This window comes from Diorhabda sublineata, chromosome 7 (assembly GCF_026230105.1).
Source record: "Diorhabda sublineata isolate icDioSubl1.1 chromosome 7, icDioSubl1.1, whole genome shotgun sequence".
Lineage (NCBI taxonomy): Eukaryota > Metazoa > Arthropoda > Insecta > Coleoptera > Chrysomelidae > Diorhabda > Diorhabda sublineata.
The window spans coordinates 24,747,659-24,766,886 of record NC_079480.1 but is presented as its reverse complement, the minus strand read 5'-3'; the positions used below and the strand labels follow the sequence as shown (position 1 = coordinate 24,766,886).

At 30.9% G+C, this 19,228-nt stretch overlaps 1 protein-coding gene across 1 annotated transcript in view; it reads right to left on the bottom strand.

Annotated features, from left to right (window-relative positions):
* The window catches only part of LOC130446940 (teneurin-a), a 556,419-nt gene that overhangs the window by 502,455 nt on the left and 34,736 nt on the right, over positions 1-19,228 (bottom strand). Inside the window, exon 2 of the mRNA XM_056783483.1 lies at positions 5,559-5,753. Within this exon, the coding sequence (XP_056639461.1) occupies positions 5,559-5,697 (139 nt within the window). The 5' untranslated portion in view covers positions 5,698-5,753. The remainder of the gene's footprint in view (positions 1-5,558; positions 5,754-19,228) is intronic.

The following is a 19,228-nucleotide window of genomic DNA, read 5'->3' as shown; positions in this document are numbered from 1 at the left end:
GATTGCTTCGTTATTTACGAGTCCCTCTCGCTTATGCACTTTATTGCAAACAGACCCTGTTGTGGTAAATTTCTCCATCAGTTGAATTACATACTTATGAGTTGCATGTCTTCCGTCATGTAATTCGTTAAATATTCTAGCAGCAGCTCTTGCACAATTATTATTTTGGTAGTATAAACCTACAATTTCAATTCTTTCTTGCAAAGAGTAAACCATTTCAGAGAAACAAAATAAATAATGTATCAAATTACACTATCAATAGTGACTACAAATTCTAGTTGACAATGTCAAACTTTAATAAAAAGTAGAGTTTTTTGTTGTTTGGATTTTTTAAGTAGAATAAATAGCACAGTTAAAAAGACTAAAGAGTTTGAACTGTTGTACAACCCATTTTAGTACAGGCAAATAAGGTGAAAGTAAATAATAAGTAAAACTTGTGCTCTTAAAAGAAAAATTGTTTATCTCATAAACTAACCACTTTAACCTACAAGTATTATACATTTTTGAAATCAGCTCAAAGAGGAGTATCCAAATTTTACATAAAAAATATGAAATGTAATTTAAAAAAATAAAGGGGATGCTGCTAGGGGCGAGGGGGTGGCTTTTCCAGTAAGTTTAAATAAGCCATAATGCTTGCCCCTTCCAACATAAATTGACTTGTTTTTAGATTTTTTCTAAATACCAGTATTACAAAAGTTATTAAAGGTGGATACTTTCATCTGAAAAGCACTGTATATATTCTTTGACTTGAAAGTTAACGAATGACGATTATCAGATTATCATGAACAATCTTAACTTGGTTCGACAATCACTGGTTACTTTAACATGTTAAGATGTTAAGAATCAAAAGTTGAGAAAATTGATTGAGGAAAAGAGGTATTGCGTTTGTGTGAATCAAGATATCATCATGGTATGAAATTTGAAAACGAGCCAGTGAGTTTTATTCAGATAAAGAATATGAAATTCATTGTTTTTAACATCTTGTTTAATTAAAAGCATTTTATGTAACTATTGTCAATGAAACTTATTTAAAATAACCTAACCTAATCTAACTTAACCTAACCTAACATCTTGTATGTTTTGAAATGAATAAATATATGCAAAAAATATATTAGATATTTCTATTGATCATTAAATATCATCATCATCAAGTTTGTAGACTAGAAAATCTTTTTATAATACGACTTTTCTTTTACTCTAAAATAGGCATCAGTTTCGGCGATAACTTCTTCATCAGCGCGTAATTTTAGTCCGGCGAGTATCCTCTTAAGATCGGGGAACAGAAAAAAGTTGCTGGTATACAAATTTGGAAAATACGATAGATGTGGAAGCAATTTGGACCCAATTTGTGCAATCTCATTATTGATTTGTGACACTGTGCATTGAGTTGATGAAACAATATTTTTTTTTATTTCTCAAAAGGTACCGTTTCGTTTTTCTTAACTTCGTTCTTCAAAAACTCCAATAACGCTTTGGAATAGTCTCTTCTTTTTCATTGTTGATGATGAATATTATACCATGCGTATCCCTAAATACTTATGTCATATCTTTGACAGCCAAGTTTTGCGTCTTTCCTCGCTTTGGAGTCGGTCGATTAAGAACAGGTTACTTGACTGACTGTCAATTGGACTCCAATATGAAATGTTTCATTCATTGCTACATATCGACGTCAATAGTAGAGATTTTCCACGATTTAATAGCTCAAAACACTGCCCAGAATCATAAATTCATATTGTTTTTGATCGATAGTGACTTTGCGTAGCACCTACTTCGCATAGACCTTTCACATACCCAATTCAAGTTATATTTGGTGAATGGATCAGTTGTTCACAGCTAGTTTAAATCTTGTAGGATCTCCTGCTAATTAATTCTGTTTTTTTCTCTTCAGATATTTGCATATAAGGTTTTCGGCTGTTGTTTTGAACCGTTGATTTGTGACATTGCGCATTAAGTTGCTGAAACAACTCTTTCTTTCTTTCTCAAATGATACCGTTTCGTTACTCTTAACTTCGTTCTTCAGAAGCTCCAATAACGCTTAAAAATAGTCGCTTTTTAAGGATTTTTTTTATTGTTGATGATGATTATTATATGATTCGTATCCCTAAATACTTATGTCATATCTTTGACAGCCAATTTTTGCGTCTTTCCTTGCTTTGGGGCGATTGACTCAATGCAGCTCACTTGACTGACTGTCGATTGGACTCCAATATGAAATGTTTCATTCATTGCCACTAGAGATTTTTCACGATTTAATACCTCAAATTCAAGTTATATCCAACACATTGATATCTGTAGAATTTTCGCTATCTCAATGAGTTTAATCTGACGGTTATCGAAAATTTATTTTTTGACCATTTTTTAGGTTTTTATTGGTCACAGCTTTTTGAGGCGTCCTCTGCGTGCATCGTCCTCGGTACTCGTTTCGTTTAAACTTAAAGCAAACCACGTCTTAACGGTTGATTTTTCTAGGGTGAAGTCCTAATAATCAATACAAGTGGTGACTTCTATAGTCTTTTTTTACAAAACAGCAAAGCTTTATTAACACATGATGTTCTTTTTTTATAAATTTTCTAAAACCAACAAAAGCTGCTTCACTCAAACTGCTACAACTCACAAACTGACAGTACTGAAACTGTCAAATCTATACACGTATTTTCTGAAGGCTGAGACTGAATGAAAATCATATGGATTCAATGCAGATAGCGCCATCTAGATGTAAACCTATGAAATTTTTCAGCCTGCCTAATAATAAGATGGTCGATTTTGTTTATAAACGTTCTCATCGTTAATAAATGAATGAAAGTATGCCATCTCTTTTAGGAAGTATCGTTTTTGAAAAGTTTAAAGTAAAATAAACAAGAGGTATCACTTTCTAACATCACTATTACGAGTTGACATGAAATATATCCATTATCATAATGAGATAACTGTTAATTTATTGTAGCTCACAAGAATTTAAACGAAAAAAAAGCGTATTCATGAAACGAATATAACGTGCCACCGAATAGTTCCATTTAAATTGTTCGTTTGGCTAGAAAACGTAATTTATGGTATAACAACCCACATTTCCCATATAAGTTACTTTCATATGCATATTTGTGTCGTATTGTTCTACATTTTTTCAATTGAAGTTTTTATTAGCAGTTGAAACATAAATATAAGGAATGCTAAATAAACAATTGCTGTTGTTCAATGATTTAAGTGATTAAATCAAAAAAGTCTCATATCTATTTCAAATAAATGTCTCAGAAATCAAATCTGTAAAAAAAGCATATTTTTCGTCTCATTATACCAACACCGACACTGTCTGACGCGCGTTTCGATAACCAAGTTGTCGCCTTCAGGCATCAAACTAAAACCTATTCAACCTATTGTCGGATGAACTTTATAAGAATTATACATTGTTTTTACTTATTTCATGATTATTACTGGCGGCGTGATGAGCAATACCCGATTTTTTGGTCCAATTATGTTTTAAACGAGCCATATGCTCTTTAAATCTAATATTAACGCGTCTCTGAGTCTGCCCAATATACTTCCTGTCACAATTATTACAGATCGTCACACATTAATTGTTTTAATGGATTGCTGAATTTATAAACCAATTTTGAGCGAACTCTGTTGAAAATTCCTCTCAATTCCTTTTGTATAAATAAGACTGAAAAGTACCAGAGGAAATTACTCGTGTTTTTCATTATGATTTTGATAAAAAGATGGTTTCAGAGAGAGATTTCACGAACCTATATACAATTATCTTATCAAAACCGCTGAGTTCTTTTCTCATTGTATCTTTTAATCTTGAGTAAAAAATGAATTTGACGATGTACCAGGAAATGGAAATTGGCCATATTATGTTGCATACAGTGGAAACAATCAACCGGGATATACCTGTAAGTAGCGGTGTTTTACCTATATACCTCAAATTCTATTGGGAGCTTCTTGTCTCAGTAGAAGTCGCTTCTTATACTGGAATTAAATAACTCAATTCATCAACTTGCTTTTTAAAAAAATTGTTTGTGTGTGTCAGCTCCGATAGTCTAACCAGACGCAAAAAGAGTTTATTTAACTTAAAAAAGATTGGTTGATTGCCAGAATATTTTGGGCTTCCTTCATTAATTTTTTTCTTAATCTGTAAGCTCGCTGTCTCTCGGCTGGAGTTTTTGGAGGTTTAGATTTTTTCCTAGTCAAAAAATATAAAAAAAAATTAGAAAATTTATAAATGCATTATTATAAAAATTTTAATCGACTTTAAGAAAATTGATAAAAAAAGGTTTTTATAAACATTTTTTTAAAATTATTATAATTAATTTTTTATTTAAAATATAATATTATCTTAATAATTAACAAAAATGGTTATAAAAAGATAATTATGTCACTAAATCTTTCACATACAATAATAAATAGTACATGAAAATTATTTAAATAAGCTAAAAAATAACTTTTCGAAAGAAAATTATATAAAAACATTATTATAATGAAAAAATATTGTCGATTTTTCTGATAATATCATCGAATTATTGACTACAGTTGTTAATATTTAAAAATTATTTATAAAATAAATCATAATAACGTGGAAGAATTTATAGACATCGACAAAAAAATTAATTTTTGGTTAGGTTAGAAATTTTCTATTTTATGTGGATGCGCTCGATAATCCATATTGGGTTGATTATCTAATTTTATGTCAAATATATATTTATATGAACTACATCGATAATTATTAAAATATTTAATAAATACAAATTGTACATGCTCATACATATAATACATGAATTATAACGTACCTTGCAACCACGCGTTTGTTAGATGTTCCAGCAATATCATCAACACCTCTTTCTGCCATAGTTATTTGGAAATACTTTCAGTCCACTTTAGCGGAACACAATGATAATAAAACTTCACAATGACAGCAATATAAGTATGTTGACGCTGACAAATTAGAAAGTTGCGCATCATAGGATGCGCACCAAAAACGTAACGAGGTCATTCATCGATAGATTTTACTCCTCACATTTTTCTCATACCGGTCCCCTTATATATGCAAATCGATTCTTAAGGAGTAAACTCCAAAAAAAAAACAATTTATTTAGCAAATTGAGGATTTAATAATTTAAAGTTGCAATTAGTTACATTAATCTGACTGGCGTACTAAACGAATATCAAATTGAATGAACGAAGTATTAGTTTTACAGACTTCTTTTTACTTGTATTAGTTCTTATCTTATAGAATAATAATCACAAAATTAGATAAATATATTTATGGTTCATTATAGTCACATTAATAATAAATAATTGAAGACGATACTTTGATGGGGTTGAAGTGGAATCTATAAAACTGACAGACAGACTAAACATAGACACATTTATAGCAACGATAACTTAATGAGGTTAGAGTTCATAATAATAAATAAGTAATTGATAATGATGCGCCGCTGTGAAAAGGGTTGTTTTGGATTACTTAACTCTAGCATAGATTTTATACTACAACTACTATACATATCAAAATAATTCATTTGATATTGTATTAATATAAATAATAAGCTCGAAATAAGACTAACCTGAATATTCTTGTTGTGCTTTAGCCAAAAGAGAAGCGAATACATGAGTATCAATTGTCCTAGCAGGCATTTCTTCTTCGCTTGAACTGTAACATCTGTCTTGCCATTCTAGACTTCTTTTTCTTCTGATTCCCGACATGGGTTCAAGTTTTTTTCGATGTTACGAATAAAAGATCACATTTCTGGTACATTCATCTGGAAATAAAAATATACTTGCTTAAGCTTCATTTAATCATTCTAGCCGTTTTAAAAAAACGTTATTTATGTAACAAGTGTGTAAAATAGCCTTTTCTCGACGGCAGTTCTTATGATAAAATTCACAATCGTCTAAGAAAGGCCTTTACATACGAATAACATACAATTTTTATTCTACTATTGAAAATTTTATCAAAATACGGAAGTTCATGGTAATTTCCGTTATAAAATATATTATAGTTTTTTTAATATTTTGACTATTTGAATCAAGATTAGAACAAATCAACAATTAGTTTTGTCAACTTTTCTCTCTACAAAAGTAGAAACATAAAAAATGGCATCAGCTCGACTTGAACCTGGGACCTCCCGCTTATGAGCCTTGTATTCTAGCCACTACACTACGGAGTCCTTAATAAAACATTTTTTCCGCACTACTGCTTGAAGTTTGTTTCTTTACACACCAACTTTACTTTACTTTTTGACATACCAATTATCACCGTTAATTTTGAGGATGAAAAAAATGTTTTTCGATAGAATTTTAATAATTCAAATCAACATTTAGAAAGTTTTCTATGAAATAAGAAGGAGTAAGTATTCCTTTGGTAAATTATAGGTTGGTAGACTCGTCTCCTAATATATTTTTTACGACAGTTATTTGTTGCTGTTTTGAAGTCTTTTTTGTCTCGTTTCAGAGATAAACAGCAAACATTTTATCATTTTGGTGAGTTCCTTCTTTATGTGACTTCTCTTCTTATCCATTAGATGAATTTGTGGTTTTTAGACTTTTAAACACAGGAAATATAATATTTTTGACGTAGACTGTACTTTTTTCAGTGTTGTTTTGTTTTTATATGTTCAAAACGAGGTTCTGTATTAAATTTCATAGTAAATCAACTGATTCTAAGGAATAAACACGGAACTTGAACAGATATTCTTTGCTGTGAAGCTCTTATCAACACAGAAAGGAAAATCCCGGGCTTTGACCTAACTGAATAGCCTCACTTCAAAGTCAGCGGTGCCTCGAGGATTCTCTAGCTTTGGGCAGCTTCCTAGGGCAAACGGTGAAGAGACCAGTGATATTATAAAAGTTTTACATAGGCAATTAGGACTGAGAAGGCCTCTCTATTCTTGCTAAAAGTAAATTAGCATATATTTGAGGTGCATAAACGTTTCGGTTTTGGCAAATTATTCCAGATTTAGCGTGGGGACAGCAATATGTCCCGCTTTAGAAGTTTGATCCAAATTTTTATGTGAACTTCATTGAACCATTCTAGCTGTGATATCAAAAAAACTATGATAAATCTGAGAAGTTGATGTATTAACCATTATTATCAATACAAGAAGACAAATCCTGGGAATAAAATAGTCAATGAAATGTTGAAGGACTTCACCAAAAACTTTTTTGTGATAAGGATCATTGTTAAGCGTAAAAACACTATCTGGAAGTTCTAGTTCATATATATACATAATCTATTAATTTGTAATTTGATTTCATACACAAAAAACAAGTCATGTTTACTACCTCAAGATCGTTAAACAAACTTCAGTTTTTATTAGTTGGTTCGAAGATTCCTGAATTTTCTTTGTTGCTCCATTTGTTAGTTTCATTGTATAGACAATCGTCCTTCTGTTTTCCTTACACCTATTTCATTTTTTTTTAGAATTTTAGACCTAGATATTAGATCTACCATTAATGATTTTCGATAATTGATGCATATAAATACTATGGGATCAATTTCTTCATAAAACGATTCCTCACGTCTCTCATAATGAGATTTAAAATGATGAATTTTCTTCGGCGCAGTAATAGTTTAACGCGGTACACCAGAAGATACATGAAAACTACTACTGGTTTTTATTTACATGACTTTATCTATGTTCAATCCATAATAAATCAACTTGTTCTATGGACTGAAGAAACAACTAGAACAGATATTCTCTGCAGTCAAGCACTTATCAACACAAGAAGACAAATTTAAATTCAAATCCAGCGGCGCCTCGAGCATTCTCTAGCTTTGGACAGCCACCAAGGACAAATGCTGAAGAGACCAGTGATATTATAAATGTTGTACATAGGCCTCTCTATTCTTGGTAATAGTAAATTAGCATATATTTGAGGTGCATAAACGTTTCGGTTTTGGCAAATTATTCCAGATTTAGCGTGGGGACAGCAATATGTCCCGCTTTAGAAGTTTGATCCAAATTTTTATGTGAACTTCATTGAACCATTCTAGCTGTGATATCAAAAAAACTATGATAAATCTGAGAAGTTGATGTATTAACCATTATTATCAATACAAGAAGACAAATCCTGGGAATAAAATAGTCAATGAAATGTTGAAGGACTTCACCAAAAACTTTTTTGTGATAAGGATCATTGTTAAGCGTAAAAACACTATCTGGAAGTTCTAGTTCATATATATACATAATCTATTAATTTGTAATTTGATTTCATACACAAAAAACAAGTCATGTTTACTACCTCAAGATCGTTAAACAAACTTCAGTTTTTATTAGTTGGTTCGAAGATTCCTGAATTTTCTTTGTTGCTCCATTTGTTAGTTTCATTGTATAGACAATCGTCCTTCTGTTTTCCTTACACCTATTTCATTTTTTTTTAGAATTTTAGACCTAGATATTAGATCTACCATTAATGATTTTCGATAATTGATGCATATAAATACTATGGGATCAATTTCTTCATAAAACGATTCCTCACGTCTCTCATAATGAGATTTAAAATGATGAATTTTCTTCGGCGCAGTAATAGTTTAACGCGGTACACCAGAAGATACATGAAAACTACTACTGGTTTTTATTTACATGACTTTATCTATGTTCAATCCATAATAAATCAACTTGTTCTATGGACTGAAGAAACAACTAGAACAGATATTATCTGCAGTCAAGCACTTATCAACACAAGAAGACAAATTTAAATTCAAATCCAGCGGCGCCTCGAGCATTCTCTAGCTTTGGACAGCCACCAAGGACAAATGCTGAAGAGACCAGTGATATTATAAATGTTGTACATAGGCCTCTCTATTCTTGGTAATAGTAAGCATATAACTGTTGTTGTAGCAAATAATTAGTCAATGAAATATTGAAGGGTTTAACCAAAAACTTTTTTGTGATAAGGGTCATTGTTAAGCACTACCTGGAAGTTCATTGATTTGTAATTTGATTTTAAGCACATAAAACAAGTCATGATTTAGTGCCTCAAGATCGATAATCAATTTCCAGCTTTTATTAGTTTCAAGATTCCTGAATTTTCGTCCTTCAATTTTTCTTGCACCACGATAAAATGAAGGTTTTAAAAACTGAAGCACTCAAAGGAGAAAAATATGGAAAATATGCAGCTGAAGCACCTGTAATTAACGTTGCATCAATAAATATCCTAAACCATGTTCTTTGATAAAATATTGAGAGTTGTATAGTACATTCAATATTCATTCTCGTCTGCATTAATCCAATTTTGAAGACTTCTTTTTCAACTGTAGTTTCCACAAATTAACAGCTTGAGGTCAGTCGATCTTTACTCTCAAACAATTAATGAATTCTCTTCATTTATCAATTTCTTCAGGTGGAAGTCAAATTAAGGTAATCAAAAATGCAATGTTGCCAGCCCTAGCTCGTCATGGCATCTCAAAATATACAGAGTAGTCTCTTGTAATAATCTATAACCTTGTTATTGCCTTTATCACCCTTTATCATTGTATTTTTTTATCCGGAGAAGTCCGTGTGTACACAAGAGATACACTGTATATTGAAAGTATCTTAAAGTGTAGTTTGAAAGACCGCAAATATGTCTCCGTAGGACTAAAGAGACACAAAAATCCCATTTCAGTAATATTGCTTCACAAAACCTATTAAATATTTTTATTTATGTTTGAGCAATATATTTTCGGCTCCCTTTATAAGAGAAAATAGCAGCTATTAGAAATCAAAAATGGTGTGGATTGGTTGTCGAGAACTTTCATGACATTATATGCGTCATAACTTTATGACGTTATAATAAACTTTAAGGGATGGAGTTTATTAGAACGTATAATTTTTACGCCCCGAAATGAAGTACGTATTTCAAATGCCTAAATAAATAAATTGTACGTGCGTATTAATTTAGATATGAAGGTTAATATTTTTTAATTATAACCAGTCGTTTCAATCAAATTTTATTGAACTTGTTCAACATTTATAAGAGTATTTTGAATATTTATTTGTTTACGAAACGTGACAAGGCATAAGTCACTCAGATGAAGTTTGTTGCAACTGATCAGTTGAGTTACAACAATAACCGCAAATTTATTACTTTGTATCATCTACGACTTCAACTCAAATGAATAAAAAACTGATTAATCCAATTGCCATGTAATATATGAATTAGAAATTGTTAAAAAATGTAAACAGAAAGATGAAAGTTTGAACTTTGATGACATTTTCAGTTCAATTGACGAAATTAAATCATTAAGTATTATTTCCTATAGTTGGTCAACAAAATTTTAAAGTACAAACGTTTTATCAAAAAAAAGTATGGCAAGAAAAGCTCATTATCAAGCTATTCATGGAAATAATGGATTTTTTATCGATAAAGCCTCAAGGAATCTTAAAACTTTATTAACAAAATTGAAAAAGAGAAACTAAACCAATGGAAGAAGACTCATGTCTCAAAGAAAACATGACTGGCCGTAAACCAAACACCAATAATACTAGAAAATAACAATTTAGATAATGATAAAACTTGAGTGAAAAACTCGACTTTGTACCTTACTCAATGTTAAACTAACGTCATCCTATTTAAAAGCTCAGAATATTATTATATTTTTTCCCTCATTAAAGTCAAATGAACTCATTTTTGAAATACATTGTAACTCTGAGTATCAATCAAGTATAAACTGTTTACTGCAGAAACAGAAAAGATTTCTACTGCAGAATTTTGCGAGCAGAAAGAATAATTAAAAATATTTGAAACAAAATTAACAAATCTCCGAAATGTATTTGGTATATTGATAAATCAATAGAATGCAATAATTTGATAAAATCTGGTCCTTTGAACAAAATAATAATGGACTAAATACTGCTGTTCGGTGGATTAATTGAATGACAATCTCGCCAAACCATTATTGAGCACCAAATTTAGAAAGCTTAGAGATATTTATGAAAGAAATATTAATTTTCTTGCAGTATAATTAAAAATAACTATTTTGTATTGTATTTTAACTTATATTTTATTGTTTTATCAATAAATAAAATCAACTGTTGCTCCGGAGGATGTAAATTCGACCTAGGGTTTTACAAATATCGTTTTAAATTCATTGGTAAATTCGGCCAAAAAGTAATACAGGCTAAGTTAGGTTAGGTTTCAATTCGTATAATCGGCAGCTTTATGAATTTCCATTTTAATAATATAGATCTACGTATATATATCTGTACTATTCAATTTTTCTTACTCATATTTTTATGATATTTAAGTGATATTCAGTTGTTTTTGATTATGAATTAACACCCTAAAATCTGTATATGTACAAATATTTCATCCCAAATCTCTCTGGATGAAATCACCTAACCAAAAGATCATAATCAAGTTATCGTCTTCAGATACCGAAGATGAATTGTGAGATATTAAAAAATCTCTAGCTTACTTAGTTAGATCTTCTACATAACCTAAAAACTGCTGAGAAAAATATTATTGAAATATATTTTTTAGAATCTTGTTTGTCGTACTCAAAAATATCTGTATGAGACACTTTTTTTTTCATTTTGAAGAATACTGTGTCGAAAAAAAAAATTCTATGATAGAAATAAGAGTATTTTCTCAATCACGTTTTTCTCCAATGAAGTACGTCTAATCGTCCTTTCATCGACCAACTTTTTATTAAAGTCGGTAAAAATATAAAAACAGCTTATAAGCCTTTGAAGTAATCTCGAAAATGTATTCCAGAAAACAGCATTTTGTCAGTATTTATCCGACATAACCTCGGGTGCCTTTCGAACTTTACAGGTAACTCAGTTTATTTAAAAAGTTTTCTCAATAATATTCCAGAAGTTAAACAATGCAGCTTGTTAAGAAACTTCACGTGCCATCTACTGGTTCTACTTCGGGCATAAACAATATACTATCTGACGTATTTACAAGAGGATTACTTTTTTGATAAAATAAGTGAATAACTTTTATGAAAAATCCAATCTAATATTTCTAAAATATCCAAAGAACTAAAACTTATTTACTAGATATATGAAGCCGTTGTAACATACTTGTTTATTAAAGGTAAGATGTTTGTAAACAAGTATCAAGACATTGGTAGGCTTCACATTTTTGAGCTACGGAAAACATCCAAAAGACTGTGACCCCTATTAGTTATCCGTACGTATAGAAATGAGAATAAACTGAAAATAGTTCAAAGAATATCTTTATCATAATGATAAATATAAATGCATGAAATATCTGCAGCAAAGTTCGGAAACTTTTCGCTTCTGGAAACTGAGGAATATGTAATCTGTAGTGGTTTGTGGTTTCTGGACTGCCGCAGTGACGGTTGCTTAGATTTAGAGTTGAAGAAGTTTACTTTCGTCAAGTCATTCCAGATGTTCGTAAATTCTCTCCTATTTACATATATTCGAAGTTAGAATTTCATGTGGGTGCACACTTTGAAATTTAAACCGTTCGACGATTCTCGTCAACCGAGAAACCGTACAAGTAGAGTAAAATCAGCCTTGACTTTGCTATAATATAAAGCAAATTGAAGCAATTTCAGATGAATAACAAAGCTGGAAATCAATACTATACTGGGTGGGCTAACGAACATATACCGAAGTTAAATGTTAATATATAATATAAAAATTAATCGCTGAATATGTTGCTAAGAGCAAATTTTCAGAACTGCTCAACGGATCTCGCTAATTCTTTTTTTTATAATATTACTTGAAGTACAAGAAAGGTCCTTACGGAAAGAAAAATTTTAAAAATTGCCGAAATAGTCTAAAAACAACACTGTTATACCTTATATAATATTATGAAGAGTTAGTGGAGGGGTCAGGAGAGGTAAAATAATTGAATAAAATTAGTCAATGTCAATGTCAATGTCAATGACAATGTCAATGTCAATGTCTGTCAATGACAATGACAATGACAATGACAATGACAATGACAATGACAATGACAATGTCAATGTCAATGTCAATGCAATGTCAATGCAATGTCAATGTCAACGTCAACTTCAATGTCAACTTCAATGTCAATGTCAATGTCAATGTCAATGTCAATGTCAATGTCAATGTCAATGTCAATGTCAATGTCAATGTCAATGTCAATGTCAATGTCAATGTCAATGACAATGACAATGACAATGACAATGACAATGTCAATGTCAATGTCAATGCAATGTCAATGTCAACGTCAACTTCAATGTCAACTTCAATGTCAATGTCAATGCAATGTCAATGTCAATGTCAACGTCAACTTCAATGTCAATGTCAATGTCAATGTCAATGTCAATGTCAATGTCAATGTCAATGTCAATGTCAATGTCAATGTCAATGTCAATGTCAATGTCAATGTCAATGTCAATGTCAATGTCAATGTCAATGTCAATGTCAATGTCAATGTCAATGTCAATGTCAATGTCAATGTCAATGTCAATGTCAATGTCAATGTCAATGTCAATGTCAATGTCAATGTCAATGTCAATGTCAGTGTCAGTGTCAATGTCAATGTCAATACCAATATTTATACGATGATAAAATTAGTCAAACACGAATTGTCTGTGAGGAAATGTTACTTAAAATGTGAACGTCTCTTTGCTTTTGCATCTATTATATCACCAAACTTAAAAGCCATAAACTTATATATTGAAATATTTTTATTAATTATTTACACTCTTTCTATTCGTGGAGTGAGTTTATAAAAAATTGCCTTTTACATTCTTAATTTATGTAAGTACTTTCCATTACACTCAACAAACTTAATAATAATTAACTCATCAGTAATACTATTTTATTTAAATTCTTCCCTTAATTTACTATTTCGTTGTGTTCACTATGACTATTTATTATAAACTAACTACACTGCGCTACACAAACTCTTGATATATATCCGAAAAGAATTTTTAAAAGTTCTAGAAAATAGAGAAGCAAAACAAATGAACCTTATTAGAAATTATTCTAAAGAAACAATGTGAATAAACCACATATAATATAACTACTTATATAAAACAAACATCAAAGGAATTCCGTGATTTATAAAAAGTATGTAAAAGGCTCCGCACGCCGTTACCGACTTTTAAAATTCCACTTCATCTAGTTAGGAGCGACTCCAAGGTGGAGACGCGTTCGTAATAATATAATTCGGACATATTTAGGTAAAAGAACCCGAAATGCAACGAAATCTTACGAAATATTGACCAACACAATTAGCGATAAAGAAAGACAAGACTGGATAGTGGAATTATTGGAAAATTATGAAGCATATAGAACAAACCAAGTTAAAATTGGCGTTTGAACGTGCTTCCATTAACTCCACCTGTGTTTGTATGTTTGGAACTGACTTCTTGACGCCGATTTCGCCCTATTTTCAAGGTTGAGATTCAAACTAACCTCCGCATAGTTCTCAAAGACTAACGACGATACCATAATTCTATCAAAATGTCTGATTATCCTGATTAGGTTTGCCATTGAATTTTCTTATATCCTTTGCACGAGAGTAGGAAAAATAGAGTTAGTGTGAGAACTACGTAAGCGCGCAGTTCTAGACGTACATAATCGAGATACAACAATCAACACGTCTGTATATATTAAATTCGCGTATCAAAAAAAGTAGTTTGAAAACACAGAGAAACACAGAGTTAGTTATTGCTAAAAACGGAAAAATATATCCCATTTTTAAAGAAATACATTTTAAAAAAACTTTATACTGAGAAAAACTTTGTTAAAACGGATATTTAATGCAGATGGCAACTTTCCACTATCATGGAATGTAGTCATCTGATACCAAAGACGGGAAAAGCAACTGAAAAAGTGAAGTCTTCCACCAAACATGTCCAAACTACTTCAAAAATTACTGCTGGAGAAACGTGGGGAATAAGTTATCAATATCTAACCACCAGCTTGGCTTTATATCACAGCACAGTACCCTAGAACAAATTCACCCATTTTCCACTGCCTTTATGGACATAACACAAGCCTTTGACAATATATGACATAATTATTTACCACATAATATTAGAAAAAACTACATAAATATTTTTTTATTCTAAAATTTTATCTACAATACTGACATCTCCAGCATAATTCCCGTCACAATCACAATCAGCTAAAAGAGTATGTTGGGCAAACTAAGAGATCCGTTAATGTCCGGATTAAAGAGCACATAATCATAAAATAAATATAAATAATGTAAAATTTTTAAAAAATTCATCCAGTATTAAATTGTTGGATGCATTTGAAAGCATTGAAATTGTTAAACGTGGAGCAGTTTATATAGGAACAAAGGGCCTATTCCTCACAGCTCACTTTATAGTTAGTAATCAAAGAATAAATGTGAAGATTCCCGCCGAAGAAATTTGCCCGTTTTCCCTTTATTTTTCGCAGTGGACGGTTCATGGGTGGGAAAATTTAATATGAAATAGGTTAATAGGTTTTAATCTCCGAAGACGTTAGTTTGGTTATCGAAACGCGCCTCTAGAATAATATTGAGTTATTCATGAGCCTAGGATCCGAAATATGCAGAAGACACTGCTGTCCTATCCTCTCACCAAGACCCAGCTGCAGCATCTCGGACACTGCAAATTAATATGTATGCCATCTTCATCTACCTCAAACATCTACCTCAAACAATCCCGCTCTACAATAAATGAAGAAACGTCAAACAATATTACTTTCACACAGAGAAAGAACACGTGTTCAAATGTCACGTTAAGGGAAAATGGATGCCAAAGGATTTTTTGGTATTCGAAGTGGTTCACAAGTTATAACCCTGGAACGGGGCGAGCTGACGATTGTACTCGTACTGATATTTCTAAATCTAACTACTACCGGAAGTTTTTGTGAATCAGGCCTAAGTAAAGGGGAGCGGGAGCCGTTGACAGACGCCGTGAAGCGTCGGTTATTTTCATCAACATGTTGAAAATAATTTTCAACATGTTGATGAAAGGATGTGAAGATCTAGCTAAAAAGCGATTATTCGCATAGAACTAGCACACTTTTGAACAAGACAGTTCGTTTACATCGATGTCAGCGGAAAAACTTGGTCAAAATAAAAATTCTGAAGTGAACGTTTAACAGATTTCTTTGTACTCTTATTTGTAGGGGACAGTTTGACATTGAAATGAAACTTTTAGTATAAATCACAAGCGACCTTTCAAACGCTTTTTTCGCAACGGTAACCACGATATTTTATAAACTACTGTTTCGATCTTGTTCAAATTTATATACTATCTTCACTATGTCATGAGCCAGCGAAGATTATTACGATTGCTACGATAGTTTTCATTCTAAGAGAGAAACACTTCATTTATAAATATGAAGATTAAAATGCCGTTCGGTGTTTTGATTTCGTATAAGCAAAACAGCCCCAATATTGATGACCGTCAAGCACCTCTCCGAATTGAGGTCTTCTTGTTGACCTCTATAACTTATTTTATATATTCCGACTTAAAAAAATTGTGAAGCTTATTCAAATGTCAATAAAGATTAAGCAAAAACCATTATTCCAATGGTTCATTCGTAAAAAATTGTTGAAAAGGCCGAAGAAAACAACCTAGAAACTAGAGGACCCCCTTAACGTATTGAATTAAATTAAATAAAAAACCAAGAATAAATTTTGCTTCACACTTCCCAGGTAATAAGTAAATTCACTAGTCTCGAACTTGATTCGCAAAATCGTTCTCTACTAGTAGTAATTACTGTTATTATTACAACGGTAACCTCAACGTTAATTGTCATCTTAAGTCACTCAAAATTTATGAAAAATATTTAATAACTTCTTTCTATAGTACCTCTCAGCAACAATAAACTTATTCTCCCGTAATATAGCAGAGCATCCATCCCCTTTCTAACCGTTTTCTATTTGTCTTGTCAACGTCGCTTTGATGAGCACCTAAGCGTAAAAAGAGCGACCCTGTAAATCCTTGTTGAGTTTCCTTCTATTGACTAGATTAGGATAATGAATGAGAGCGGGTGGATACTAAAAGACCGCACAAATTACACACAATAAATTATTTATAAAATGAAATAAGTACTGGAACTAAACGGGTATGGTGAAGATTGTTGGAGTTCGGTATTCATCAAATTACTAGAATTTCAAAAATAATTCTTTTTGAATATATCGTCGCTTTTAAATGGAAATATTCAAACCAATTACGTTCTTCACATTATTTTATATAGACGGAAGTTTTAATGAATATATCTAGAACAATTCAAAATAGAGAAATTAATGGAATAAAGCATTTTTACGACAATTTTATAGCATCAGTTCTGGTGAGTTTTTACAGCCGACATAATAATCGTAAATTTTCTGTTACTAATGGCATTTTATCCTCATAAAACTAGAAGAATAAATGTTTGAATATTGGCGGTCCAATGGGATGTTTTCGTTCTAGAACATCATCAGTTTGTTATAAAACATTTTGAATACAAATTATTATCAAATACGGAAATTTATTAATAATAACAACAAAGTTTCGCAAACTACGGTAATTTATCGATTTTGAGGTAATCATTCATCTGTCGTAGTGGTGTCCTTAATAAGATGTTATTCTATTTGTAGTCTAAGAGCTGGTCGCTAATTCGACTAAGTTACGTTCACAAGACTGAAACTTTTTCTATATGTTATTTGATATATTTAAGATAGAAAAATCAACTTCTGGTAGGGTTAACGCGGTTGCAACAATAACTACTGTTATTTACATATTGCAAATTTAGTCCGGTCAAATTAGACTAAAAAATAAGAGTGAAGTTACATAAATTCCCATTAAGCTGAAAACAGTAAAATTGTTTAAAATACAATCGAAAATAAAATTTGAATGTTCCCCATCAATTCCGTGTATGGAAAACATTTTATTCAAGGTCAAAGATTATCGCGATTATCAGCAAAATAGTAAGTTTTATCATAACAATACCTTCGACAAAAATTGTAGATCATAAAATTTTCTACAAAAAACATATATATACTTTTTTCCTACGAGCCATCGTTTCTGAGATATAACGATTCAAAAAGTTGTAAAAGTTATAACGTTTCACTTGTCGTATTTAATGGTTATAATAATTGCACGAGAAATACCAAAGCTACAGAACAACATCGTCGAGCTTTAGCAACATCTTCGTCAATTGATAATTTATTTGATGAACTTATAACAATTCCAGCCAGTCAACAGAAATTTGTAACAAATACTCACAACAAGTCTCGGTTCATTTCAATGTTGTAAGAAAAGTTTACTGCTGAAAATATATCGGTGCAACTATTTAATACGAAAACTTTTACAACTTTTTGAATCATTATATCTCAGAAACAGTGGCTTGCAGGAAAAAAAGTACTAATACGTTTTTTGTAGATAATTTTATAATCTACAATTTTTGTCTGAATTATTTTTATGATAAAACTCACCGTTTTGCTTAAAACTCATTTTTTTGACCTTTTACCTTGAATAAAATTTTTTCTATACACAGAAATGATTGAGAACATTCAAATTCTATGTTCAATTTCAACAATTTTACTGATTTTCAGCTTGATGGGAATTTATGTAACTTCGAATGTCTAAATTGATCGGATTCATTTTTTAATTAAAAAAATGTATCTAATTAGACAATTTTGAGTATAAAAAAAATTGCCGGATGATTTGCTCGGTGGCCGACGAATATTTTGTCATTATTGCAGAAAACTTCACTATGATAGTTTATTTCATCAGGTAAAACAATATAACTATATTTATATCTCAAATCTGAGGTTCAATTTTAACCAATTTATTATTATTTTTTCATAACAAAACACAGAGATTATTTCTTGCACTCCCATAATTGATGAAAACAAGTATATTTTTCTCTTTTGTTAATTATAGAAAATTATTACGCACAACAACTGATCACAATAATGTAGCTGAGATATGAAAAAAATATAAGAAAACTGATTCTAAAAACGGATATTGAATAATCAAGTATCCAAAAATAGTATAAAAATACATTTTTTGAATATTTCCTTAGTAAAGTAGACTAAGTCAACTTGCTCCGAAATAAGCAGCGGTGCAACTGACAAACTTAAAGTTAAAAAATTTTTTTGTGATTAGCAGCTTTCGATCACTTTTACAGATACGTGTAACCGGGCAAATCATCTGGTAATTTTTTTATACTCAAAATTTTGAAATAAAAAATTTGCAATATGCAAAAAACAGTGCAACTGCGTTAGCCCTGTCAGAAGTTGTTTTTTTACTTACATAAATATATTGAATAACATATAGAAAAAATTTCAGCCTTGTGAAAGTACCTTAATG